Source organism: Chinchilla lanigera, unplaced genomic scaffold (assembly GCF_000276665.1).
Source record: "Chinchilla lanigera isolate Chin_1 unplaced genomic scaffold, ChiLan1.0 scaffold00106, whole genome shotgun sequence".
Classification (NCBI taxonomy): domain Eukaryota; kingdom Metazoa; phylum Chordata; class Mammalia; order Rodentia; family Chinchillidae; genus Chinchilla; species Chinchilla lanigera.
Genome location: NW_004955507.1, coordinates 3,808,885 through 3,835,910, shown reverse-complemented (window position 1 = coordinate 3,835,910; position 27,026 = coordinate 3,808,885). Strand labels below are relative to the sequence as shown.

The 27,026-nt window shown below is 47.4% G+C and overlaps 1 protein-coding gene and 1 long non-coding RNA gene across 8 annotated transcripts; one reads left to right on the top strand and one right to left on the bottom strand.

The window, feature by feature from the left end:
- Window positions 1–2,202: 2,202 nt before the first annotated feature.
- On the bottom strand, window positions 2,203–27,026 carry Zfyve27 (zinc finger, FYVE domain containing 27). Of its 7 annotated transcripts, none has more exons than XM_005407634.2 (13): window positions 26,856–27,026; window positions 25,545–25,742; window positions 21,419–21,489; window positions 19,554–19,740; window positions 16,411–16,506; window positions 14,886–14,998; window positions 14,031–14,170; window positions 13,378–13,464; window positions 11,908–11,928; window positions 11,600–11,744; window positions 7,542–7,588; window positions 7,133–7,214; window positions 2,203–6,170 (listed from the first exon to the last, which is right to left on the bottom strand). In XM_005407634.2, exons 2-13 carry the CDS (start codon window positions 25,739–25,741, stop codon window positions 6,106–6,108), a joined length of 1,251 nt encoding a protein of 416 aa, XP_005407691.1. In that variant the 5' UTR covers window position 25,742; window positions 26,856–27,026; the 3' UTR covers window positions 2,203–6,105. The 7 variants fall into 7 exon arrangements, with proteins under 7 accessions (XP_005407691.1, XP_005407690.1, XP_005407693.1 ...); XM_005407633.2 differs by having other exon boundaries at window positions 26,860–27,026; XM_005407636.2 differs by having other exon boundaries at window positions 13,378–13,449; window positions 26,860–27,026.
- Window positions 14,930–26,336, top strand: LOC102005400. The gene is made up of 2 exons (XR_001231636.1): window positions 14,930–15,018; window positions 25,953–26,336. It is a non-coding gene; the product is annotated as an uncharacterized LOC102005400 (long non-coding RNA).

Genomic DNA, 27,026 nt, shown 5'->3' with positions numbered 1-27,026 from the left:
CTGTCACACAACACTAAACCCCATGCTGGCACAATCAGAATGCCAAGGAAGCACCAGAAATCAGTATTTTTAGAGGCTGGGTGATATGCAGCCATAGTTGAGAACCACTACCTAGGTACCCTAACACCTGAGGCAGGGAAAGGAAAGGGACTTGTGTCTTTGGTGAGCTCAGAGCTGATGGAGGCAGCTACCTTGAGGTGGATGATGCAGAGCTGGGCAAAGGCTTGAAAGGAGAAAGACTGCTGCCACCCAGATGGCCAGCACTTGGAAGGGCCCTTCGCAGATGCCAAGGGGTAGAGATGGTGTCCCCAGAGCAGGAACTGGGAACACCCTGAGGGTCTTTTCTTGCCAGTCGGGGTGGAAAGTCCAGTGAAGGCCTGCTGTTCCTCCCAGACAAAGGAGCCACCAGCTGAGGATAACCCCAGCCTCCACAGCTCTTGGGAGCACATCAGCTCTGAGGAATGGCGAGGAGAAAGAGAATGATTTCAGAAAGGTGAAAGCCAAGTTCCCACACACACTCTGGTCTCACTAACAGGTGGTCTGACAACCTGCCCATAAATCACCCCCCGGGGCAGTCAGGTGGCCCCAGCAGGAGCAGCAGAAGCCTTCTAGTTGCTTCTTACCCAAGGAAGCCGCTGCCACCCACTCTGCCCAACCCTGCCCAGCCCACCTAGCTCCCTGAATCTGCCCCTTGTCTCCCAGCCTCCTGCCCTGACCAAATATTTATGGACACTTCTATGGTCAACCAGGACCAGGGATTATTTTTCCACTGAGCACACAGGACTCGGGCCCACCCCTGGTTGAAACACAATGCTGACCTCTGTCAGGTGCTGGCAGCAGTAAGCAGCGCGGCCAGTGAGGAGAGGGCTCCCCCACATCCCAGGAAGGCCACTCAGGGACTCCCTGCCACTCCACACAGGAGCCCAGGTCTGGTCTGCACACCCACTCTGCCAGGCCCCCCAGGAATCTTTTCTGGGACTAAGCATCCTCCCAAAACCAGGGAGGCCCTGTCCTTCTTCCCCTCCAATCCCTACTAGCTCCACTGTCCTCTCTCCTGGTTGATGGGAACCGCAGCTGGGCCTGTGTGTCAGAGAAGGGCTGCCTCTGACCACAGGAACACAGCAGAAAGACCAGTGCTCTGGAATTGGACAGGTGCGAGGTCTGTGTCCCAGACTCGTTCTCCTGCCCTCTAGGGGAAGGAGGGTTTTTGTTCTTGTGGTTACAAGACGGTGCCTCTTCCTCCCAATTTCCCAACCACATTCCAGGCAGCAAGGCGGGGAAGGGTTAAGAGCAAAATCGCCTGTCAGCTGTCTCTAGCCCTTTTGATCAGGAAAAGTTATTTCTCAACAGGTCCCACCTGGTAGATTTCCACTACTAGCTCACTGGCCACAGCTAAATCACACGCCCACTCTGCATTGCAAGACAGCAAAGGAAATCAAGTTCTTCAGCTGGGTACAAAATCTGAGTTCTAGTATAAGGCACGAAGGATTTGGAAGTTGGTGACTGAGCACACAGGGCTGGCGTGAGAACACGCAGTGTAGCCCATTCTGGCTTCCCACCCTGTGACTTAATGATGGTGGCTGAGAACACAGCCAGCTACAAAGTGGAGTAAAATGTCTACTTCTCGGAGTCACAGAACGTTGTCTTAAACGCATGCAACATACCTGGAAACAATGCACAGAATCCAGAAAATGTTAAATGGTAGTTCGTATTTTTATTAACCAAAGCCATGACCTAGCAGTGCTTATACATAATAGGTGGTCAGTACAATCCGATTCCCTAATTAAGATCCACAAGTGGCAGGAAGGCAGGGAAAAGCGAGGAGGATTTGCTCTAAAAGCTACAATTACATTACCAACATTTGGGGTTTTGCTTCAAAACTATACCTCCTAAGCCTGGGGTGGTGGCACACGTCTGTGATCCCAGCACTTGAGAAGCTGAGGCAGGAGGATCACTGTGAGTTCAAGACCAGCCCAGGCCACATTGTGAGCCCAAGATCAGCCTGAACTACATAGCAAGATCCTGTCTCAAACAAAACAAAAAAACCCTACAATACACATCCTATCTACCCTATTAGTAAATAAGCCAAAACTAGGGTGAAAATGTCTAATCCCAGCAATCAATAAATATCAAGGCCATAATGGGTAGGTAGCATCCCCTAAATACTTTCCTATTCTAATTTTTGCTTCCCAACAGCCCTTGGAGATAGTGCATTTTAATGATATGGCTGCAGCTCAGGGTGATGTGGGGATCTGACCTCCCACCCTTTGGCACTACACTGTCTGCAATGGCAAAGCTGGACAACCCAGGGAGACAGACAGCCATGCCTCCATCACACACTTGCTACCCGGGAAGATTTCTGGGAGCCCTGCTCCAGTCCCACTCCAGGGCCTGATGGAGGCAGAGGAGCCAGTGGCTTTTCTCCCGATTCCCAGACAGCCCACCCTAACCCCTCCTCTCCTCACCCCTGCCAGCACTGAGCCCAAGTCCCCACAAAGGAAGCTCACATCCCACAACTATTTAGTCAGCTGTAATCCTGACTAAAGTTCACAACTTGGGAAATCTAATGTGGGGGGCAGTTGCTGCTGGAATGTGTGTGGCTGGGACCCAGTGTCCCAGCCCAGACAGTAGGCTCTGCTGGGGCTGGGAAGAAAGCTGGCAGCCAGGGGAACCCAGAATCCCCAGCCCCCAGCTGTGCCAGAGAATGGAATGTGCCGCACTCTGGGTGTCAAGGCAGGAGGTGGGGTTCCCGGGAGGTGGGAGCGGCAGGGGGCTCCTGTCACAAGGCTGCCTCTTGTTCTGCTGGAGGCTGAACCCACTTGGCTGGGGCTGGGCTAGAGATAGAGGAGAGGGGGAAAGCTATGCTTGGGGGCAGGCCCTCCTACAAGCTCAGTGGCTGGCTCCTGGGTTGGTGGGGACCAGGCAGAACAGAGAGAGGTGACTGCCTAGGATGCTATGTTCCTCTAGTTTCTCTTATGAGCCCTCTACCAGCACCTGTGACACAATCCCCACTCTCACTGTGGCTTCCTAGCTCTGTGATGTTGCGCAGGTTACTTCCCTGGCCACGCATTTACTCAGTGGGTTAGGCAGAATTAACCACACAATACTAGTTAGAGACTGTTGTGTGGTCAAAGTGTTGCCTGGCACAGCTCTCAATGAAAGCGGGTGTTAGTATCCTGAAGATAACCAGCTATAGGACAGACATGGGGCCAGGTCTCTCAGAGGGTGCCTGGGGAGTTCCACACAGATAAAGATGAAAATGGAGCTTCACTTGACTTTAGCCCCACAGGCCACAGATCCTGAAAGCTCCAGAAACTACTGCCAGCTCAAGGCACCATTCCATCGAAGGAAACAACAGAAGCCAGAAGCCAAGCCAGGCCGCGGGTTGAGGTCCTGGGTCTGCCCCAGCAGGTGCTGGGGCTGCAGCACAATCCAGCTACCTGTTCTCTCCCCCTGAGTGTTTAAGGACAAAGTAGGAACTGTCTGTAAATCAGGCATCCAATCCTACATAGGACAGTTTGTCTCCCAGGCCATCCCCTGAGCAGGTCCTCCTCACAGTTGACCCCAACCAGCTATAAAGTGCCAGCCAATCCCACCAAATCCCTCTGCAGCTTCATTCTTCCAGTAGGACTTGAACTTTAAAGATGACATCCCTTCACTCAGGAGGCTGAGGCAGGATTCCAAGTTTAAGGTCAGCCCAGACTACACAGTAAGACTTGTCTCAAAAAAAAAAAAAAAAAAAAAATCAAAAAAGATGATGTCTCTTGCCTGATCTCACATGCACCTCAAAGACACCAGAAGGGGTCCCCTGCTGTGCTTCTCTGAGACTGCTGACCACTACAGGGGGGAAAACCTGTGTTTCTCTCATCTCTGAAACCCACTGGCAGCCAGCACAGCCTTCTCCAGTTCCTCCTGTTACTGTGGGCACTTCACCATTAGGCACTGTTTCCATTTTCCAAAAATAAAATCATACTGACACTGCTTTTTCAAACTACTCTCATGGCTTTCCCTGACCTTCTTCTCTGAAAAATAATCTAAAATTCTTCCCTGGCTTAAAAGGAAAACAAATTACTATTCTAAGTCAGGCAGGCAGAGGTGTCTATTCTCTGCTCGAAGGCTGCCAGGACAGCAGGACTGCTGCTGTCTATTGAGTATCTACTGTATGTCGTGCCTCACATGGACTCTGAATCTGAATGGTAGCCCGACAAGGTCAGCACCACTATCACACCGGCTTCCCAGATGAGGGAAGCAGAACAGGAAGACTGGGGGCAACTGTTGCCAGCACCACTCCAGGGCACGGCACAGCAGAGCAGAGTGTGCAGCTGAACCACAGCAGGTGTGGCCTCTACTGCTACTTCTGGGTGCTCTGTTTCTGTTCCGGGGAGAAGTGCCTACATCACAAGCTTGCTGCAGGCATTAAGATAACGTAAGGTGCTTACCACAGCGCCTGGCACCCAGGAACACCCATCCACCCAACTCTCAGAGCCTGCTCATACCTCCCATGACAGTCAGTCCTGCCTGCTGGCCCTCAGCCTACAGGAGCACTGACCCTTTTGGGCTTTCTCAGGATTAACTAAAGTCATTCCATTCTAAAGCCCGCATTGTTTAGCATTTATCAAACTCTGGTCCCAACTCCAACCCCAACCCAAGTCAGGTCACAAGACGGAGCCTCAAGTCAATGGACCAGCATGTGCTGAACCCTGCGTGCAAGGTACAGCTTTCCTCCTCTCAACCCGAGCTTACACCCAGACCAGGCTGCTACTCCCACAGCCTTTCCTCCAAGGGTACTCAAAGGCTTTCCCCACAGCCCAGTGTGCAGGTGAGGGCAGCGCTGCAAATGGGCAGTGCCAGGGAGCTCTGGCCCTCCAGCCCTAGGGAGAGTATTAGCACAAGATGGCAACATAAGCTTGAAGCCTTTTATTGATAATTTTCTATACACAGAGACCCTTTCACTCCTCTCCAGTGTAAATAAGCATAGAAAACTTAACCCTCACCTCCTAACAAGGAAAACTGGGGATACCGAGGCCTGCCTGGTTCCCCTATGCCTGGTGCCTTCAGGCCCCAGCTGCCAAGCCCTCACCAAACAGCTTGGCCTGGCAAGAAAGCACGCCTGGGGTGGGCCACTTGTCCCCGCACTGCCTCCAGTCCGTACTTAGGGGGTGGGAATGCCTCAGCCACTTATGCCTTGAGGTTCCTGGCAGCCCTGACTCCAGGAAAGAGTCCGAGGCAGAGGACCCTCATCTACTTCCTCCCATTCCCCAGTGCTATATAGCTATATGTTCCCAGGTACCATGAAATAAATAAATAAATACTTTGAAAAGACAGGACAGCTGGAGGGTGGGGCACTGAGCCAGCTCATGGCTTTGGGAAAGATGCTAGGCCCTCAGCATCCAGAGGAAATATGATATTGTCAAAAAGATGGAGACCCAAGGGGACCTCAGGGTACAGCCTTGGAATCTAGGACCCAGCCCAGTGAGATCCTACACTTCCCAGGACCCTCAAGGTCAAGAGCCTCTGGACCTCTGCTCTGCTTATCTGACCTCACACTCCATGGGACAAAGGACAGGGAAGGGAGAAGTGGCACCGGGTCAGAGAACAGTTTCCCTGCACTTGGGTGGGGGAACAAGAGTGCTCTGAGTGCCCTTCAGCCACGCAGGTGGAGCCGGGGACACCAGCAGATCATGTGGGCTGAGATTCTTCAAGTCCACTCTGCAGTGGAGCTTCCCCATGCTGTGTCCCAAACTGTCTTGCAGGTTCTCTGAGGCTGAGGGATTGACCCCACGCTCTGCAGGGAAGAACTTTTCCTAAGCTCAGGTCTCCTGGGATCTCCAGGCCTGGCCACATTGGTCCTAATCATCACAGCTCAGCTGAGCCAGGCCTAGCTCCCTGACCAGCCCTGAGTCCAATTCACTAACCCAGAGCAGAGCAAAGCAAACAGGCCTTCTAGGGGCAGCTCTTCCTCAACTCTGAGCACAGCGCTGCAAACGGGAAGGAAGGGGAAGCCAACTGAGCAGTCAGGCCACATTTGCCCAGCACAAGCCACAGGGGAGAGGGGGTCTACTGTTGGCCCCAAAACTGCTTCTGGTTGGAGCCTGGCCTCTCTTCTCACTTGCTCAAGGTCTGGTTGCATGAGGCACACACAAACACAGTCTCTCTTTGGGCTTCAGGGGCTGAAAAGGAAGGAGTTGGTGAGACACTTCTTTATACCCTTTGGCTCATGGCCACAAGCCCTAGAACCACCCTCCCTAAAGACCCAGAGAAACCACCCACCACCCAGGCCACGCCTCCCTGACCCAGCACAGCCACACCCTCCAGAGGAACTGGGGCCTCTGGGGTAGTGATGCCAGGTGTAGCCTTTCCCAGGTGTTCTATTCATTAGAAATTCTTTTGACACCATAAGAACATCTTTAAAAGTGTTTTTTAAATAAAATACCCCCAGAGGAAATTTTCCCAAAACATCTTAACAGTGGTTATCTCTGGGTGGTACGATTATAGGATTATTTTTGTCTTCCTTCTTCTGTATAATAATTTCCAAATTTTCTCATTAATAAGCATGTGTTACTTGCAAGATCAGAAAAGGAAAAAACTTGAGTTTACTGTTACATCACAAAGCAGTAAGTGAACTGTGATCACGGTTTTCAGGAACATGTGCTTGCAGTCCATCCTGTGTGCACGCTTGAGACAGGCAGGACCCACAGCCAACCACTGTCTCTGAACACATGCGGAGTATTCTCTTTCCTCTCCTTCACCTACGTATTTTACTTACAATGAGTATATTTAGCCTTCATATAACGAAATTATCTTTAAATGTTGTTTAAAGTTTCCAAATGGGGGACTGTGGTTTTCCTCTGGGGATGGCAGAGGGGAGCTTCAGGGCACTGCTAATGCACTGTTTGTTAACTTTCGGAAGCAGTCACAGGTACTCATTTTGCTATTATGTTTCCTAATTCCTAGGTACAGCATATCTATTCTTTGCCCATATCAAATGCTTATGATTTTTGTTTGATAAACAGGATGGAGATGTTGCTCAGGCCCTGGACTAGGACATCTCGCTCCTTTCCTACAATGTGGCCTCCCCCAAGGGGCAGGAAGTAGCCAAGCCCTACCTTGACCCACTGCCAGCAACACTCACCTGTGGCCCCCATGGAGGACTTGGGCACCTTGAAGGAGCAGCACCGAGAGCAGAAGCTGTTCCCACAGTTACTGCAGCTCCGCTGTGGACAAAAGCCAAAGTTAATGTTAGGTGTAGCCCCCACCCCAGGGACCTGGAGCCCCCAGCACCTCCCTCCTCTCCACAGGCCAAGCCTACCCAGGAAAATGGCCTGGAGAGGCGCCCGGGTGGGGCAGATGGACACCACACAGGAATGCTGGTGAAGGCGGCACATGGGCAAGGAAGACATACTGTACTTGCTTGAGCAAACCACAGGTGCCAGGCCCCACGTGACCTGAGGAGTCAAACTTCACCAGTGACTCCCTTCAACGCATCCCCGCACCCAGTCACAAGCACACTGCTCCCAGCAAACACACCCTCAGAGACTTACCCGCTTCTTCAGCACTGAGAAGGTGGCCGAGCAGCCTGTACAGCTCCCTGAGAAGCAGAGGGATCAGCTCAGTCTTGACCCAGACTGGGCCTCTCAATCTTCCCCTGCTGTGGCTCTTCTAAATGAGGCACAACGCATACCAGCCCAGCCCTGCTACTCAGCAGGGTGCAGCAGTAAGAACACAGAACCCAGATTCAGAGCCAGAAGAAAAAACTGATAGATGGCCCCCGGGACATGCTGTCCCCAGGCCATGCATGGCTCTAGTCCTTGCCTGCTGCTAGTGGCCCAACTCACAGATTCAGCAGAAATCAAACAGCAGCCAGAGAATCTATTCCCTGGTACCCAGTGAGGCTGGCAAGGACCAGACCACAGCATCTGCAAGTGAAAGCTGTGCGACTGGACCCCTTCTGGGTATCTCTTATAAATATTCTATCTATAGGGTGGGCAGAAATGTCTCTTGGAAATGCAGACTCCTACTTTCTGCCAAAGAATTCTAAGAGAGAAAGCGTGGAACCAGGCACCTTCCAAGAAGACCCAAAGGTCAGAATGCTCAAAGCACTCTGAGCAGCAGGCGAGAAGCGGGGATAAAGCCAGGAAAATGATTCTGCCTAAACCAGCAATGCCAAGATGACAAAACTTCAGACAATGGCAGCTTAGAAGATGGCTAGGGGACGACAAGGGTAGTATAAGGAGGGATGAGGATGGGGAAGGTTTCTAGACATGGGGTCCAAGGCCTGCTGCGATCTGGCCAGAGCAACTACCAGCTTCAAGGAGCACTACCATGCCTCCCAGGTCTTGTGTCTGGTCAGGTAAAAGGGTGGGCCTCACCTTCGCACAACGGCCCTGAAGCTGCATTGACAGCCCCAAGTGGTTCCTTCCCGCCAGGATCACCTGTGGTTCTTGCTAAAGAAGCTTCCCTGGGATTGAGGAAAGAAGCACAGCTACAGCCAGGAGGACTGAGGCCACTAGAGGAACTAACAGTAAACGCTCATTGCTGTTGGTCAGGTCATGGCTCTTGGCAGAGGTAAGGAGGAAAAGCATCGGCCATGCCCACAGCTGGTGCAGGAAACTGGCTGCTCCAAGACTCTGGCCCCTATATTCAGATCTGAGGGAAGGCACGCTGCCCCTGCATCCTCTTAGGAACGGTGCAAAGGCATGGGACAGGGCAAAGGAGCTACTCAAATACTGACATTCTGGTCCATGTTCACGAATTCCTCTGAACTGGATGGAGAGCCAGGGTATGCACCCAGTAGACACAGGCCCAGTGCAACAGCCATGTACCCATACAGAGGCCCGGCGCCAGGGAGGGTTATGTGATAGGGTATCAGCTTAGACAGCGGATGGAGGATAGAAGCAACCCTACTCCTTCCAGTACGCGCTCACTCTTTCTGCCCTCATTCTCAGCAAAGGCCCAGCCTCACCCACTCTGATTTACCATGTGATGAAGCCAAGAAGACAATGTGAGTAGCAGGAGCCAAATGCTCTATAGAGCCAACCAGGGGAACGGTCATGCAGCCTCCAGGACAGAGGGGCCCTCAGCACCAGGACTCACCCATTTGGAGGCCACAGAAAAGCTCCTGAATAACTGGTCTTCCTTCTTCCAATGTGCGGCGCCCCTTTATCCACTGACAAGCAGCATGGAATAGCCCCTGCTAGGGTTGCCCCTAGAGTTCACATGTTGGATCTTACTCCCCAAGCAAGCCAGGCATGGTGGCGCACACCTGTAATCCCATCACTCGGGAGGCTGAGGCAGGAGGATTACCGGGACTTCAAGGCCAGCCTGGGCTACAAAGTGAGTTCTAAGCCAGCCTGAACTGCAGTGATGGTATTACAAAGTGGGACCCTCATGGTGGGATTGGTGTCCTCAGAGATGCCAGGGACTGCCTTGCCCACCCTACTATCTGAAAAGGCAGCAAAAACCAGAGCATCTATGAAACAGGAAGCAGGCCCTCACCAGACCCTGATCATGCTGGTGCCTTGATCTTGCATTTCCAGTCTGTCGTTTTATTCAAATTTCTGTTGTTTTATTAAGCCACCCAGTGTAGTTTATTTTGTTACAGCAGCCCAAACAGACTAAGACAGCCCCTAAAGCAGCCCACCTGCCCTTGAAGCAGAGCATGAGAACATCTCAGGGGAGAGAAGGTTAAGAGTCTGAAAAGGAGCAAAGAGGGACTTAGGGCAACAAACATGTTCTGCCCTTGCCATCCTTGAGGGAACCTGATAGGCCTTTCTGCATCCCAGCAGGGAATTCCCAAACTAAAAGCCAAATTAAAAAATGAGACAGACAGAAAACAGGGCCCTGCAGACAGGAGATGCTGTGGTTTATATCTAGATGTCCCCCACGAGCCCCAAGCACTCACAGGCACGGCTTCTGGAAGTGACTAGAATGTGGAGCTTATAGCTGCGCTGTTAGGAGGTGGGGCTCAGTCAGAAGAGGCAGGGTACTGTGGGTGTGGCCCCAAGGGTTTATCTCCTACCCAGCTCCTCCCTTTAAGTCTCTCTGGTTCCTGTCCACCAAGCTGTGAGCAGCTCTCCTTTTCCACGCCCCAGTGCCATGCCATCCTACCTTGCAGGCAGTCAACTACGGGCTGAAATGTGAGCCAAAATAAACCTCCTTTAAGTTGTGGGTGCTGGGTATTGTGGATATTCAGAAACTAGAAAGTAACTATGACACCAAAGCAAAGGAAAACTGGAGAGTGAGGATCATGGGGTACAAAGAACACAGGAGCCAAATCAGATGACCCAGACTTGAGCCCCACCTCTACCACTTACTGGCAAAGTCTTTGGGCAAATCTACCTCAGGTTATTTATCTGTAAAATGGGAACATCTAAGTGCCTTTTCTTGAAATGCATAAATATATTTATATTTAAATCTTTCTTTCATAGTGTCTCTTGGGACTTCTGGAACCTGGCTGCTCTTGGACCCATAAAACTGCCTCTTATCACATCCACCACAAGAACCAAGCTCACATATGTACAAGTACAATGAGCTCACAGATGCTCTACAGATGGCAGTGGCAACGCAAATGACAAAGGGAACTAAAATGCTGGAGACATTTGCATGGCAACAGGAAATAGCAGGTCCAAGATCTCTAATCCTGAGAAAACAACTGCCTTGCTTATTACATGTGCAGGAGGGCTGGTCCTGAGGCTGTAGGCCAAATTCCTTAATATAAACCCCAGACACAGATCTAGAACTCTCTGCACACCAGAACACACAGTACAAGGAAAATAGCTCACAGGTCACCAGCCACTCTAGGTTTCTAGCATGATTTTACCTGGCACTGCTCCAGAACTCTTGATTTGAACCAGATCTCCAAACGGTGTTCGGAGGCAAGTCTACCCTCCTCCAAGCTGCCTTCCTTGACCCACTCAAAACCCCAGCACCACTAACGATTGGCCAAGCCACAAACTTGGCTGAGAGAAGTAACAAGGCCTTATCATGCCTTGATAAGGAGGAAGATACTGTTTACTCCAACTTCCATGTAGGTGGATCAGAAAAATCAACACAGGTTCCCAAGAACTAGGTGGATGGCCCAGGGCCTCGCATATTAATGGTACCTACTTACTAAGCACTATGGACAAACCGTCTGGGCCCTATGCTAGCCCTTAACAAGTACTGTCAAATGTGAGACTTAGAACAACTCTACAAGAACTATTATGCCTTTTATGGAAGAGAAACTAAAGCACAAGGACAGGAAATAATTTGCTTAAGGGCACCCAATTGCACTAGGATTTCTACCACGCAGTCAGACTCCACTGCTCTTAGCCAGTCTGCTGCACCGCCTGCTGTCTGTAGTCCTAGGACGGCAGTTCACAAACTGAGTTCCCTGTCTTCCCAAGAACTAATGTCCAACAGGAAGACAGGGACAAGAAACCCCCACTCGCTCCTTCAGCTCTTCCACTGGGCACTTACTGATTTCCCTTTATGCCTTGCTCTTATTACAGTCAGTGCCCATAATTCCAAAACTCTCTCCCTGCCACCAGTGTGCCCCACCCCAACCGCAAGACAGTCCCATCAACTCCCTTCTGGCCCCCCACCCCAACCTTGGCCATACCAAAGTTGTTGGTAGGGTAACGCTTTCGGAGCCGCTCTGTGAGCCGTGACACCTTGATGCGCAACACCTCATTCTTGCTCAGGAATCCATTGTCCTGTAGAGCCAGCTCATCCTCTGCTGGGCATGGGGTGCCTTCATCATCCTCCTGTGGGAGTAGCTCATTCCAGCCCTGCTCCTCTCTTGGAAGGGCTAGGACCTGCATGCAGAGGTTCCTGGGCACAGCAGACCCCATGAGGTGCAGCACAGTTTGCTCTGCCACTCTCCCCCAGCCCTGTCCAGCCCGTGCCCACCTCACCACTCCTACTTACCAGCACCACCAAGTGGGTCTCCTGCCTCCCAAGGTGCAGAGGAGAAAGGGAAAAAACACAGAAAAGAGATAGCAGGAGAAAGAAGGTACTGCGAGGGGGAGGCCTGCAGGCAGAAGGAAACTCAACACTCTGAGCACTTCCCAGAGGAGAGCTTAACAGACCCCTCCTTGGGAGGAGCTCAGTGGTGAAGAAGTTTGCAGAAAGCTGTATGGTTTTTCTTACGTGGTGTCATTATTCAAACAGAACAGAACATAAGGAAGGAAAATATTCCTTAAATGTCTTTCAGGAAAACTGTTCCACTGAAGTTTTATGTATTTTACAGGTATACACAATTGTGAACTGCATCAGGACACAAAATGTGTTCCTAACTGTGGGTCATGAACAAAAAGGCTTAAAAGCCCCTGATACTTATTTCCACCATCCCCAGAGTCATACCCTAGAATCATCTATCAGTCCTGGAGAAAGTTTGCAGCAGTCAAAAAGTAAGCACTCACAAGAGGAGGCTGATCTAAGAATAAAGCAAGTCAGGTGTAAACCACAGGCCTGATAAAAATTCAAGAGCCTTACTACTTATACCTCAATTTCCCAGTTTACAGAGATAGAAGGAAAAAATTATTTCTATCTAAGGGAAGCAACAGTGCAAATGAGATAATAAGTATCAACTGGCATTAGACCTCAGAGACCAAAGACAGGGAGTGTTGGGGATTATGTTAACTGCAGCATGTCATTGGTCTAAAGCAGCTGGTGGTGCCTCACCTACACTCACTGCTACAGATCTAGACACCAGAGAACCTGAAAATACAGAGTTCTCACTAAAATTTCCCCATTTATAAACATTGACTCAAAAGAATTTTTTTTTTACATTTGCAAGCCAAATCAAACAATTCTGCAAACTACTAGAACTGTCCTAAAATCAAGAAGATTGGTGAACTTTCCCTGACCTACCAGTTGGCCATACAACCACTTTCCCCAACCCCTTGACCCCCAAGGGACATCTTACAGAACTCTGCAAAGAGACACAGGGTAGCAGCCTCTTCCAAATCTGCCTTCCTACATCAAAGGCACTGAGCCCAATGTTTGCTGCAAAGGTGAGAAGCCACAAACTCCAGATAGGCCATTTCCCAGTGGCTTTCAGAGCCCCGCTTGCCCTGACTGCCCAGGACATTTAACACATTCATGACAGGTCCATAATTCGTAAGCCTTGCTGCCTGGCAACTCTGATTTGAATGTGTTACATTCCCGCCAGCTTAAACCATGGGTAGTACAAGCCACCACTTGCTCAAGCTGGTGGAAATGTGTTAACTGGGTGATCAACGGTACCCTTTCACCACTAAGTTCTATCTAGCCCAGTTTTAGCTTTCCATTTGGATGTAAAAGAATTAAGAAAACAAAACAAACAAAAATACCCAACTTCAGTACCACCCATGCTCCGGCCTAGTCAGCAGCAGGTGCTTGGGAAGGGCCACCCACCTCAATGGCATCTTTGAATTCTTCATCTGGCTCAGCCTCCTCAGCCTCCTCCACACTGCCCGGGGTGAGGTCCTGGGAAGAAAGAGTCTATGACAGAAATAGAGAGATGACAACCCTGCTCCCCACAGTACAGAGCCACCTCCCCTAAGCCAGCACCCAGGCTCCCAAAATACCTGTTCCTGCCCCAGAGGAAATGGCACAACTGCAAGAAAAAAGGAAGTGACAGGAAAGAGAGCAATCTCTAACCCAGAAGGGCCAGGGTGATGAGTATACCACCAGGGCTGTACTTCCAGTGGCCAAGAGCAGGGCTCTGGAACCACAGGACCCGGTCTGAGACCTGGTGGCTCCCTTACTAGCTTCACAGCCTGGGAAGCCACCCTGTGCCTCACCCTTCTCTTCTGCATTGGGGATAATCTTTCTTGATACAACCTACACTAAGTAAGCTTATCTCTAAGGCAGTAAGAACAGCATCCAGCACAGAATAAGCACTCAACCACACAGGGCAGCTGTTAAAGCACTTCAGAAGCAATCAGGCTTGCAAAGAAGCAGGACAGAAACCAATCTGGGAGCTATGCAGTAGAAACAAGTTCGTAAGAGGACACACATACACACACTGCCTGCGGCCAGCTCTTGCTGATGGCCCGGGCACTCACCTCAGTGGGTGTGGGGGCAGGCGTGCTGTCCAGCAGGGCACCCTTCCCCCCAGCATCCAACAGTAGTGGGTTCTCTAAGGTACACTCTTCCTGTTTAGTGTTCATCCGCTGCTGCAGAGATGCCCTGTACTCAGACACCACTACCCAGGACAAGGAGAAGAGGGTGGGGCAGACACAAAACAGAATGAGTGGTGCTTTAGGGGTATCCACTTCTACAAGTGACTGGCCACTTCCTCCAGAGCTCACCCTCTTACAGGAAAGAGTTTCCTAACTCTGAGCAAGTCACCTAACCTAAACCTCATGAACAAAACAGAGATACCACCTCCTACCCCACACTGCTAGAAATCCCATTATGACTTCTGTTATTACCACACAAACAAATACAGCACCCTCCAAGCTCATGTACCGGCCCAAGCCTCTACCATGCCACTCGGGCCACTCCTGACTGCCTCAGCGCTTCAGAAGCCAGATGGCAGGCAGGTACTGGGGAATCACAAAGAGATGAGATCAGGAGGTACTGTGAGACACAAAACCCCTGGTGACTACAGCCTGGGGGATGGGTGATAGCTTTCAGAAAACACCTTTCCCTCATTCCCCAGAAACCAGCATATCTGTGAATGATTCTCCTGCCTTCAGAACAGAGAGGGGACCTCTTGGAGCTTTCCCTGTGAGAAAGCAGCCTCCACTAATATCTAAGAGACAGGAGACAGCCTTCCACCAGAAACCCTAGTGTGGTGCTGCCCCCTCCTGGAAGGCACAGCAAACAGAAGATTCGCTGGACAGAGACAACCAGGGAGCCTAACCTGGCCTTCAGAGCCAGCTTGGGCTCCAGCTGTCAGGCTCCGCAGGGCTTACCTCGGAAGAACTCCACATTCCCCAGAAAGAGCGTGCTATTTAAAAGGGTGAGTACCCAGCAGAGCGGCAGCAGATACAGCATGCAAACTGTGCCCAGAAGTGCGCCATAGAACCTGAATGACAAGAAAACAAGGTAAGTAATTCACAAGGTCAGAAGGAAACAGGTTTGAACACGCATATACAGATATCCAGGGGAAAACTAGCTCTGGCCTCAGTTAATAAACCAGCAAAACCAGCTAATCAAACAAGTAGAAAACAGTGATGAGAAAAAATTCAGAGATGCCTATGTCATTATTTGCTAACAACTGATGCTGGTGAGGCTATGGCAGCATCTCAGGCTGAGACACATGAACTGGTTCAACTGTCACTGCTCTCAGGGTCTAGACTCTGAGTCTAGAGCCAGAGTGGATCTGAATTTTTTGCGTGTATGTGACAGAGTCTCATTTTGTACTTCAGGTTGGCCTCGAACTCACTATGTAGCCCAGGCTGACCTCAAACTTATGGCAATCCTCCCGCCTCAGCCTCCTAAGTGCTAGAATTACAGGTGTGTGCCACCACACACAGCCAGACTGGATCTGAATTTAGCTCAGCCATTTCCCTTTGTAACAATTACTTCTTCATGTGTAAAATGGAAATTACAACAGTGCCTACCCATAGGATTACCATAAAGAGTAAGATAATACACAGAGAGTACTGACTGAGCACTAGGTGAAGACTAGATAAACATTAGTCATAATTATGATTCATATAAATGGCCTCATAGCTAGGCATGGAGGCAAATGCCTGTAACCCCAGTACACTGGTAGACTGAAGCAGGAGGATCACAACTTCAAGTCTATCCTAGTCAACTCAGCAAGACTCTGTCTCAAAAACAGGGAAGGAGTATAGATGTATTTAGTGCAAAGACTCTGAGTTTAATCCCTAGTACCACTGAAAGAAAAAAAAGAAGCCCCAAAACACCCATTCATTTGATATAGTACTTTTATTTTTGAATTTATTCTAAGGAAAAAAAACTTCAAAAGATTAAAGCAAATATGCTCACTATAGTCAGTAATGAAAAGTAGAACTGACTTAACATGTAACACAATGGTCCATAAATCACAGTCTATATTAACTTTGTATTATAAAAAATATAAGGGCTTTGTAGCAACAAGAAAAATCACTTACAATGTAATTCATAAAAAAGAGAAGAAAACCTCACATACATTATGAAGCTCTACATCCACAAAGTATATGCATATGACCACTCCACGACGCAAGCTAAACATTAGCAGCTATTTCATGGTAGATTACATGGTGAATTGTCTATTATTAAAGTCTTTCTTCTACCACACATTTTTTTAAAAAGCATCTAAACAAAAGCAATACATTACAGCCCACAAGCACACACGCAGATCTACACACTGGGTGTTCTTCCTCTGAGGCAGGAGGGCCAGATGCCCTCTGGAGGCAGCTGGCTGTGCTTGGGGTGGTTTCAAGCTGCAAACTTCTACAGAGCTGTGCAAGTGAGAGCAGGGCCACTCACTGTGAGGACACCACGGGGTTCTCCCAGCGCAGCACGCGGTAGGCAGCTTCACAAGTGCAGCACAGGCGGGTCAAAAAGGCCTCCAGCTGAATCAAGCTGCAAACACAAGAGCTTCTGTGAGTGAACAGGGTGGAAGCTCTGGAGAGGCAGAGCCTAGGACCGGGAAGGAACAGTCGGCAAAGCCAACCTCCTTAAACACACTGGATAGCTTACAAAAGCTTGGGAGAAAAACGCCTAACCAAGCCACTCCAGATTTGTTTCTGTTCTCTCTTTGAATCCCCCCACTAAAGTGGGAACAGCTAAAGGTTCTTGCTCTTCCTTGCTCACACAGGCTACTTCACTTTTCCAGGGCTCCAGTTTCCTCATCTGCAAAATGAGGGTCAAAAGATCCACAGCACAGCAACTGTGAGAATCAACAGCAGAATGCAGACCAATGTTTTTCTACCTGGGATGTAAGGCAGGCTCCCTTGGGGAATTTAATTTTGTTTTAAATGTGGATGTACCCAAGATGGCTTGAGTGCATCCCACACCCAGATTCAGGTTTCTGAAAGACTCCTTGGAGAAATGGCTGCTTCCAGAGCTGAGGCGAGAACGATATTAGATGAACTTAAATATCCTATTGTACTTGAAAATGATGAGGAAGCATTTTAAAATGATGGGGATATATTGACAAGATCAGGCACATTCAGGGTGGTATGGCCATAGACGATGGGGATATATTGAAAGAACACAAAAACCAGCTCAAAAGCTACCCCACTGGTCAAATTTAGGACAACATGTGACCAAAATAAATGACAGTAATAGATTATAACCCATTGAATAAAATAAAATAAACAGTGGTTCAAGCATGACTGTCCATTGGGTGGCTTTTTATTAATTTTCTTAGTAAAAAGACCAATGCAAGTGATGAGATCCATGTGTACAAGCCACCCAGCAATGAGGACATACGAACCACAGCTCCACCATTAACTTACAAGGCAAGACCCACCAATAGTTTTTAAAGCAGTGTGTAAGCCAGGCAAGGTGGCACACACCTATAATCCCTGCACTTGGGAGACTGAGGTAAGAGGACTACAAGTTCAAGGCCAACCTGGGCTACACAATGATTTCAAGGCCAGCTTGAAACACAACGAGACCCTGTCTAAAAAATAAATAAAAATAAAGCAGTTAGTGAATATCTGATAAGGAACAAAATACACATAGTCTCAAAGTATCTCCTCTCAGATTACTAACAATGAAAGATAGAATAATTTACAGTGGAGAAACCTTAAGCAATTGATCAAAGTTAATATTTTCTGACATAAGGTGTCTATGATATGGAAGCAGTGACAATGACACATCACTTGTCATAGATCGGCCAAAGATCCATAACCTGAATCTAATCAGGAGGAACCAAATAACCAAAATTGAGGGAGCTCCTACAAAATAAAAGGCTGTACTAAATATTTCAAGGTCATAAGAAACAAAAATGGAAGAGCTGCTCCAGATTAAAGGACACTAAAGAGACATAAAAGCTAAATGTTAAAAGCTAAAGATATGCTCAGTAAAGCACATGCAAGGCCCCAGGTTCCATCCCCATTATTGCTAAACACACACACACACACATAAAAAGCCAATGCAATGTGTGATCCAAACTGGATCCTGATAGAAGGAAAACTGATATAATGTTATTAACAAGGGCTGGGAGGGTACAGCGCAGTGATAGAGCACATGCCTAGCATGTCTAGGACCCTGGATATGATTCCAGGACAAGGAGAGAGGAAAAAAGAACTTTATTTATAGAATTATTACAATGTGATTATGAAAGATAGCACTAATGTTAATGTTATAAATGTGATATTTTCTAATTCTGATTACAGTACAGTGAATATACAAGAGAATAATTGTTCTTCTGGGTAAACGGTATATAGGAACTATTAAACTATTCTTGTACTTCTTTTGTAAATTTAAAATTATTTCAAACTTGAAGTTTTTTTTTTTGTACTGGGAATCAAACTCACAACCTTGTGCTTGCCAGGCAGGCGCTGTGCTGGTGAGCTATATCCCTGGCACTAAAATTTTTTTTAAAAAAACATACTGCCTCCTCACTTGAATAGCAAATATCCTAAAATTGGATGAAGAGACTAGCATGCCCCTCCCCAAGGATGACATGCAAATTCATGAAATGTGTCTTTATTTTTTAAGATTTTGAGGACAGTGAAAGTACTCTCTGTATGATACAATGGATACATATCATTTTACATTTCTCAAAACACACAGAATGTGCAACACTAAGAGGGAACCGTCATGCAGACTAAGGACACTGCATGAAGATCATGTCTTAATGTAGGTTCACCAGTCGTAACAAATGTACCCCTGTGGGGAGGCTGCTGAAGCTCAAGTGACTGTGGCACAGGGAAGAGGAGGGTATGGCAATTCTCTGTACTTCCTGCTCCATTTTTTTGTGTGCCCTAGAAATTAAATGATTTTTAAAAACAAAAACAAACAACAGATACTGAAGACCCCTCCTGATGAGTCAGAATTTCTGAGCTGGGCCCAGGCATCCATTTTTTACTTTTTTTACTCCTGCTGTTCACAAAAAGCCTACACAGATCCTCTGAAGTTGTCACAGTTAATATTACTCAACAGTCTTTTAAGATGCTTCCTCAAAATACCAACTCTGTCAGGTTTCAGAAGTTTCTCCAAAAATGCAGCAACATTTACTGAGTTCTTCCTGGGCACCTGACACTCAAGTCACTTGGATCTGGAGTCTCAACACAGCCTCGTCACTTTCTAACGCCTTTCCACTCATAAGAAGAGGATAATAACAGCAGCCACCACACAGAACTGCTAAAAAGATTCAATGAAGTAGCCGGGCGTGGTGGTGCACGCCTGTAATCCCAGCACTAGGGAGGCTGAGGCAGGAGGATTGTTGCGAGTTCAAGACCAGCCTGGGCTACAAAGTGAGCTCAAGGCCAGCCTGAACTGCATAGCGAGACCCTGTCTCAAAAAGACCAAAAAAAAAAAAAAGATTCAATGAAGTAACATCTGTGGTTCACCCAATACAGCCGCTTGTGCACTCAGCAAGCTTAGTGTGGTGGCTGCTGCTATTCTTGAATCGGGCCAGTTTGTTCCCATCCCTTTGTCCCCTCTGCCATACTCACAAGCTCTTCACCTCAGCCATGGCCTCAGGGCGGGAAAGGCGAACTTTCTGCAGGTCTTCCTGCCTTATGCTGTGATACTTCCTCCGCATCAGCTCAGACTCCGGCAGCCGTGCCCGGCAAACCTCCTGAAGGTAGCCCAGCAGGGCGGGCACTGAAATCATCAAGGCACCCACCGAGTACCAAGCACCTATAGGACCAAGAACACTGCAGGTAGCACAGGTAAGCAAGGCCTAGCAGCCTGCCCACCACACCCACTTGCTTGTTCCCTTGCCTCTTCCAGAGCTCTGCCTAAGCCACCTTGCCTGGTCACCTGGTAAGACATGGTATCACACCCCATCCTGCAGCCCCCTTATCACAGCTTTGATTTTCTTCATAAATTAATGTCTCCTCCACTAAGATAAGCTCGCGAGGACTGGCACTTTGCCCATCTGTCACCGATGTAGCACTAGCTTTTTTTTGCTTTGTTTTGTTTTGGGGGCCTGTTGTTTGTTTTTTGAGACAGAGTTTCACTATATAGTTCAGGCTGTCCTTGAACTCAATATGTAGTGCAGACTGACCTTGAACTCTTGGTGATCCTCCAGCTTCAGCCTCTCGAGTCTGGGATTACAGACTGAGCATGTGCCACCATGCTCAGTCCTAGGTTTGTTTTTAATACATTAAAAAATGCTGCTACCACACAGTAGGCAGCTCATACCTGTACTCTGGCTGCTGAAAATTCACAATAACTAAAATTCAGATCTTTGAGCCATTAGGACAGACTGTAAGTATTTCCTTCATCTTTTAGGGTACCAAGGGACACAGTCGATTAAGAAATACGGAGGCCAAGATTAAAGAAAAAACATCTTACATGAACGTAATATCCCAACAGTAAGCTAAAAAACACCAGGCCCACAATAAATGCTTGTTCACTACCTACTATAGAAACTGATTTATTTTGGAAATATAACCAAAAATCTCACATTCTGGGAAGTTTTGATCACAGTCTAAGAAAAAGAATGAGATCTTGGAGGAACTAGGTTTATTTTCAACCCAATGAGTCCCTATCTCCAGAGGAATAAAAGGAGACACTTGAGATGGCGTTCGCTACAAGAAAGAATACATACATAAGGCATCAGCTCCTCAGAACATCTGCCCCAGACCCTTTAACTCATTCCCCTGAAGGGGCTGTTTTTTTCTGCACCATCTGCCAGTTCCAAGCAGAGAAAGGGCTGGGTCACCGCAAACACTGCAGCAGGAGGTCTGCAGGAGACATCACCACCTAGGACCCCTACGTTCATGCACCTGTCCACATGTCTCTCTCAAGGGCTTCAGGCCTCTCCTCACTGCTAGTGACTGCCCAGAAGAAGCTCCAGGCTCATATGATGGACAATAAGAAATAACAGAATTGGCAAAAAAAATTCCTTCTCAGCTCATCTTCCTAATACCTTTACCCCATGCCATGTCCCCAGATGACCTCAGAATCAGCTAGAAAAGCACAATGAACAAATGTCGATGCGTCGGCAATCAGTTAAGAAGGAAACAATAATAAGACAAGCTACACCATACTGGCTGCTGATTCCATTCCAGGCACTGCTACACACAGACTATCTCATTCCTCACAAATACTCTACGAGAAAAGCACTACTATTATCCTCCTTTTAAAGTAGAGGAATATTAGGCCTCAACAGATGGGTTAAATAATTTGCCCACGGTTGCCCCAGCAGCTCAGCCTGCATTGTCCCTCCAGAGCCTGTGTTCTGACACCAAGCAGACACAGAGAGAAGCTAACCCAGGGCAAGAAGAGGGGCCCTTGCAAACACAGCCACATCTCAGTATTCTTCCACCAGACATCCATAAAACCCACTGGCCCTGAAAGCCATTCTTACCCTCATTCAATGTGAGGAACAAGATGTTGAGGCTCAGGCAGGTCAGCAAGGAACACAAAGGTGTCTGCCACCTACAAAACAGAGAGTCCTGATCAACAGACAGCCGCTCTCCAGCTGGGAGAGGAAACCCCGACAGCAAAGATGGGACAATATTCAAGCCAGGAGATGAGGAAGAGGCCTGGGGCACAGAGGACCACAAAGAAATGAAAAGTGAGCCGTCTCATGGATAGGCAATCAGGAAGAGAGAAGAGGTCACACATTAGCCCTACAGTGAGAAAACTAGATCTGTAGAACTTCTTCCCAGCAGGTTTCTGTTAAAGAATATGTTTAACATTGTTTCACCTGTTTGTTGTTTTTGTAGTACTAGAGATTGAACCCAAAGCCCTCCAACTAAGCTACTGCCAGCCCTTTTTCTGTTGATTTTGAGAATGGGCCTCATTAAGTAGCTAAATCACCCAGTGTGGGCAGAACTTGCAGTCCAGCTGCTTTAGCCACCCAGGGTGCTGGGATTAGAAGTGTGCACCACTATGTCCAGCTTCCCATGTGTTTTATAAGGGTGTATTCTCCTCGAGAATTAAACTGACATTCTTCTTTAATAGTTTCCTTTATTCTTTTTCACCACTTGTTAAGAACTTACAACCACTACCTAAGAATTGATCGAACACAGAAATCAAGAAAGAACAAATTACAGATTTCTTTGCCTCCATTTGTGACTTTATCATCTTATGTCTGTATTTTGAGTCTGAGTTTATCTGAGAGTTTGTCCTGAATATTGAGAAGGGGAAAAAATAATAAGATTTTATTTAATGTATTAAAAACAGAAGATGAAACTAGAATGCAGGATTAACTCAGCAAACACATCATTATGAACTGCAACAGATGGAAGCAGGTATAGACAGAGCTCCCATCAGAACCAAAAGGCAATGGAACAGTTCCCAGGAAGGAAAGAAAAAGACCAGAGGTTCAGGTTCAGATTGCCAAGGTCAAGCAAGCACTGCTGGCTTAATCCCTCGTAAGGGACATTTACTAGGGAAATAAGAGCACAGATGTGATAATGAAGCCACTGATACCTAAATTCTAGAGCAGTGTCAATATCTACAAGGTGAGCTATCAGAGACAAACGTCAGAAAATCTGGTAAATGGGCAAACAATTCACTCACAAGGTAAATGTATTTTCTTGTGCTCTAATTAGGGAATTTCAGTTACTAAATGAGGTTAGTTTTGTTGTGTTGTTCTGTTTTGGTTTGTTCTGGATTGGTTTTGGTGTGGTTTGGTTTTGGTGTGGTTTGATTTTGGTGTGGTTTGGTTTTGATGTGGTTTGGTTTTGAGACAAGGTCTTGCTGTGTAGAGTACAGGCTGGCCTTGAACTTCATTATATAGCTGAGGCTGGCCTGGAACTCATGCCAATCCTCCTAAGCCTCTTGAGTGCAGAGATTATAGGTGTGCACCACCATGCCTGGCTAAATAAGGTTAGTTTATGGGAGACTTTTTAATAAAAATTAAGAGGGAATGAAATAACACTCTTTGCCTTTCTTTTGAAATTCAACTCACTCTACCTATATTAACCTAAGCAGACCTCAGAACCTCTGACAGCTGCTACCATGGTTAAAGCTAAACAGAAACTAGATCTAAGGCCAATCCTATTCTTGAAAAACAAACACCAAAACAACACTAAAGTCACTTTCATTTCCCAAAATCTCCCATTCTTCCTAATGTTTAGTTCTGGGAGACCTACATAATGAAGTAGTTGATCCCCACAAAGAGTTTTTTAAAAACTGACTGCAGCTTCAGGTTTTAGACCTAAGAGCCAAAGCCCAAGATTAGGTTCCTCTTCAAAGTCAAATCCTCTTTACTAACAAAAGCATAATCAAAAGTACATACTAATCTGACAGCCACTTTCATAGACCAACGTTCCCTCGGCCAGCAGGGGAGACCACTGGCTGGGAGAGAAGGGGTTAGGTGTGATGTCCCGCCTCCCTCTAACTCTAACCAATCCCTGGAGATCCTCTGAAGAGCAACCCCTCCTCCTCCCTAACTCTTGCACCAAGGGCACAGGATTTACAGTAGAGAATATGACTCTGAAACACTGGGCAACACAGCAAGACCCTGTCACCTGATGATGATGATGACGATGGCCCACTATTTCTAAACTGAGGCAAAGATGAAGACTCAACAACACCCTCAGAAGTAACCTAACTTTGCTCACCTAGCCTCCCACCAGTCTTCTCAGGCATTTTAGAGGGTTGAAAGTCTTTATGAGAATCTGATAAAACTAGAAGTTTTTCCTTCAAAATAAACATGCATGAACACACAACTTTACATGCCATTTCTGGGGATTTGCCAATCCCTAAAATCCACCAACAGGTTCCAAGTTAAGAATCTCTGCATTTTGGGGGGGGCGGGTGCGGTAGCGGTGGGGAGGTTGGGTTTTTTTCTGGTACCAGGAACCCAACTCACGACCTTGTGCTTGCCAGGCAGGTGCTGTGCCGCTGAGCTAAATCCCCAGCCCCTGAATCTCTGCATTTTAAGACAACCAGGTTTTAGGAGATTCTTGATGTGGTACAATAATAATGACAGAAATATTTATCTTTGCCAAAAAGGAGTATTTTTTTTACTTGAATTTAGTCCAAATTTTAAATCTAACTTTCAGTTTGCAATATAAGTCAGCAGACAAATCTACGTGGGAAATTCTCTAGGACAGTTAACTCACTCAGTCTCTTCAGCATGGATGAAACAAGTGATTGGTTCAGACTGAAAAATATTTATGGGAATTGTATCTCTTATGTCTTAATCACATACAATGCATGGTCTTGCATTGGAACCTGACTGGCCAAAGCAATTCTTCATGACCTTTGTGGGGGGAAACTACAGAAACCTGAATACAAACCAAGTATAAAAAGATATCAAGAAGGGCCAGGGATATACTTCAGCAGCACAGCGCCTGCCAGGCAAATGCAAGGTCCTGAGTTCAATTCCCAATACCAAAAAAAAAAAAAAAAGGAATTATTTATTATTGTGCTAGATATAATGAAAGAAATGTCCTTAATTATTTATAGACACAAACTTAAGTATTCATGTAGTAGAAAGCATGTATACATAATTTAATATACTTTTAACTTAAGAAACAAAGTGAGCTGGAAGAAGAAAATTAGGGAGAATGGAAAACAGAGCAGGATAGGAGAAAAAGTGTGACCCATAGTTCCAAGCAAATAGTGAAAATGGTACCTGCTCACTCATAAGTATTTGTGTATAACTTTTTTCAAATTTATATCCTAATTTTAATAATTATGCTAAAATTGGAAGAAGGGGGGGGAAATTAAGCCTACTAAAGCTGCAGAGGGCCAATAAATCATACACAAGTGTAAACATAGCATTGTATCTCTAGCATAAGCAGCGAAACGTGTAAATAAATACCAAAATGTATACTGTGAAATATATGTACACATGTTAAATCTAACTTTCAGTTTGCAATATAATTCACCAGACAAATCTATGTGGGAAATTGAGTGAAATATATTTGTGAAATATATGCACAAAATGTATATTGTGAAATAAGAAGTAAATGTTCAAATAGGGAGGGGAACAAGGGCAGGGGCAGGGGGATAGGAAAGAAGGGGAAAAAACGAGAAAAGGAGGAAAAAACGGAAAAGCTTTTATAAATGGGGAGCGGGGGGGATGTTGAAGAGAAGGTAGGGGAATGGAAAAAAAAAGAAAGTGATATCATGTACAGGTATAAATTCTCTATGATGAATGTGATCGTTATATATATATCATTATATATTTTACTGGTAAAATGTACCAGTAAAATCTGACTATAAAAATTTTTTTTAATTTTTTTAAATGCTACAGAAGGTCAATGCTGAAGGATGTTTATCAGTCCTGAGATAAGACCTTTTCTAGTTACAAAGAAGCCTGGTTAAAAAGCCAGATGATCCCCCTGCCTCTCCTGGGTGGGGGCTGAGACACAGGGTGGGCCTAGATAAATCCATAAGCCAAACAAACTATCCAGAATTGGTCCTCACTAGGGCAGAAAAGATAGCCCAACCATTGCCTAAACAGCCAGCAGTACTACAGAGCAGGGAAGCAGAAGGTCCAGCAAGCCAAAACAACTCCATAAAGTCTGTACCTGAGCAAGTATCGAACACCATCACCCGCATCCTTCAGAGGTTCCAGGTAGATCTCCAACCTCTTGTAGGACAGAACCAAGTTGAAAAGATCAAATGCTGGGGTCTTGGTAGCAGCAGGTGCAAACTCAGGAAGAGCCTCAGGCATCACACTGGGGCTCACTTCAGACCCACTCCCCTCACGCTCTGCTGTCTGCATCCTGTAACCATAGTAATTTCCAACATTTGTACATATTACACTTCTAGGCCCAACACACTTCTCCTTTCGTTATTTCATGTGATACCCATAATAGAGTGAGGTAAGTGGATTACATGTGGATTACCCATTTCACAGAGGACGAAACTGTTATGAATTACTCAGACACAAAAGCCTGTTCTTCAGACTCCATCCAATGCTCTTTTCCCCACAGATCCGTCAAGAACGCAGGATGTAACAGCCAAGCACACATGGTCGCTGGAAGAAGGCAGCCTGTGCTCTCCAGAGAAATGATGTCCTGGAATACTTTCTCTCCCTCTTTTTGACAGCATCTTGCTATGTATCCAGGCTGGCCTCAAAAGGGAAGGCTGTGCTGGGATTTCAACTACCCAAGACCTTGCCTGGCTTTTCTTTTATTCTTAACCAGTTAATTACTATTCAACCTTCTGATGTCAGCTTAAACATCACTCTTGCGCTGGGAAGTCCTTGCCCGTTTCCTCCTATTTGGCTGGCCTCTACTCATCACAGTTTCTGCACACAGTAGGTGCACAGTAACTACAGCTTGCTAAATTAGTAAATGAGCCACATTCAACCAGGACTACCATCTTCTCTCTACCTTACCCCATTCTCTCTGATCCTTCCTCCCCCTCTGTTCCCAATAATTTCACGGAAAGACACCCCATTTCCATCTCCCCTTTTTGATGAAGAACCACAGGAACCTTTGTGCTCTTTCCTACTCGCAAAGTCCTACCACCCCGAGCGCTAAGCAGTGCATGAGGGGGCGGAACCTACGCAAACAGCGAGTCCCACGCAATAAATTGCAGTCGGATGTGGGGGGACAACAAAAGGGCTGTTGGGAGCCCAACATCCCCTTGGACAAACCCTGGAGTAAAGGTCCCTGGCGGGGCGCGGGAGCCTCGGAAGGCGTAAAGCAGGTCAGCGAACAGCAGATGCTTGGACCGCCACCTCCGCAGCCCAGGAAGCCTGCTGTCCCCAAGCCCCGGACGGAGGCCACGCCCAAGGTGGCTCGGCCAGCAGGTGGCGGACGCGCGGGGTCCAGACGCCCAACTCTGCACAGTCGCGGGAACACGGAGGCGGGGACTTGGTGGCACCTCACCTACCCGAACGCTGGCTTGGTGGGGGGAGGGGCAGGGACGGCCGGAGGCACCGGGAAAGCCACTGGCCCGCGGACAGCTTCTTCAGGCCCGCCCCACCCTGTGCAGCGACGCCTCCCAGGGACGTTTAGAAGTGGCAGGTCTGACGGCCACCTCCGCTGCACCCGCCACTT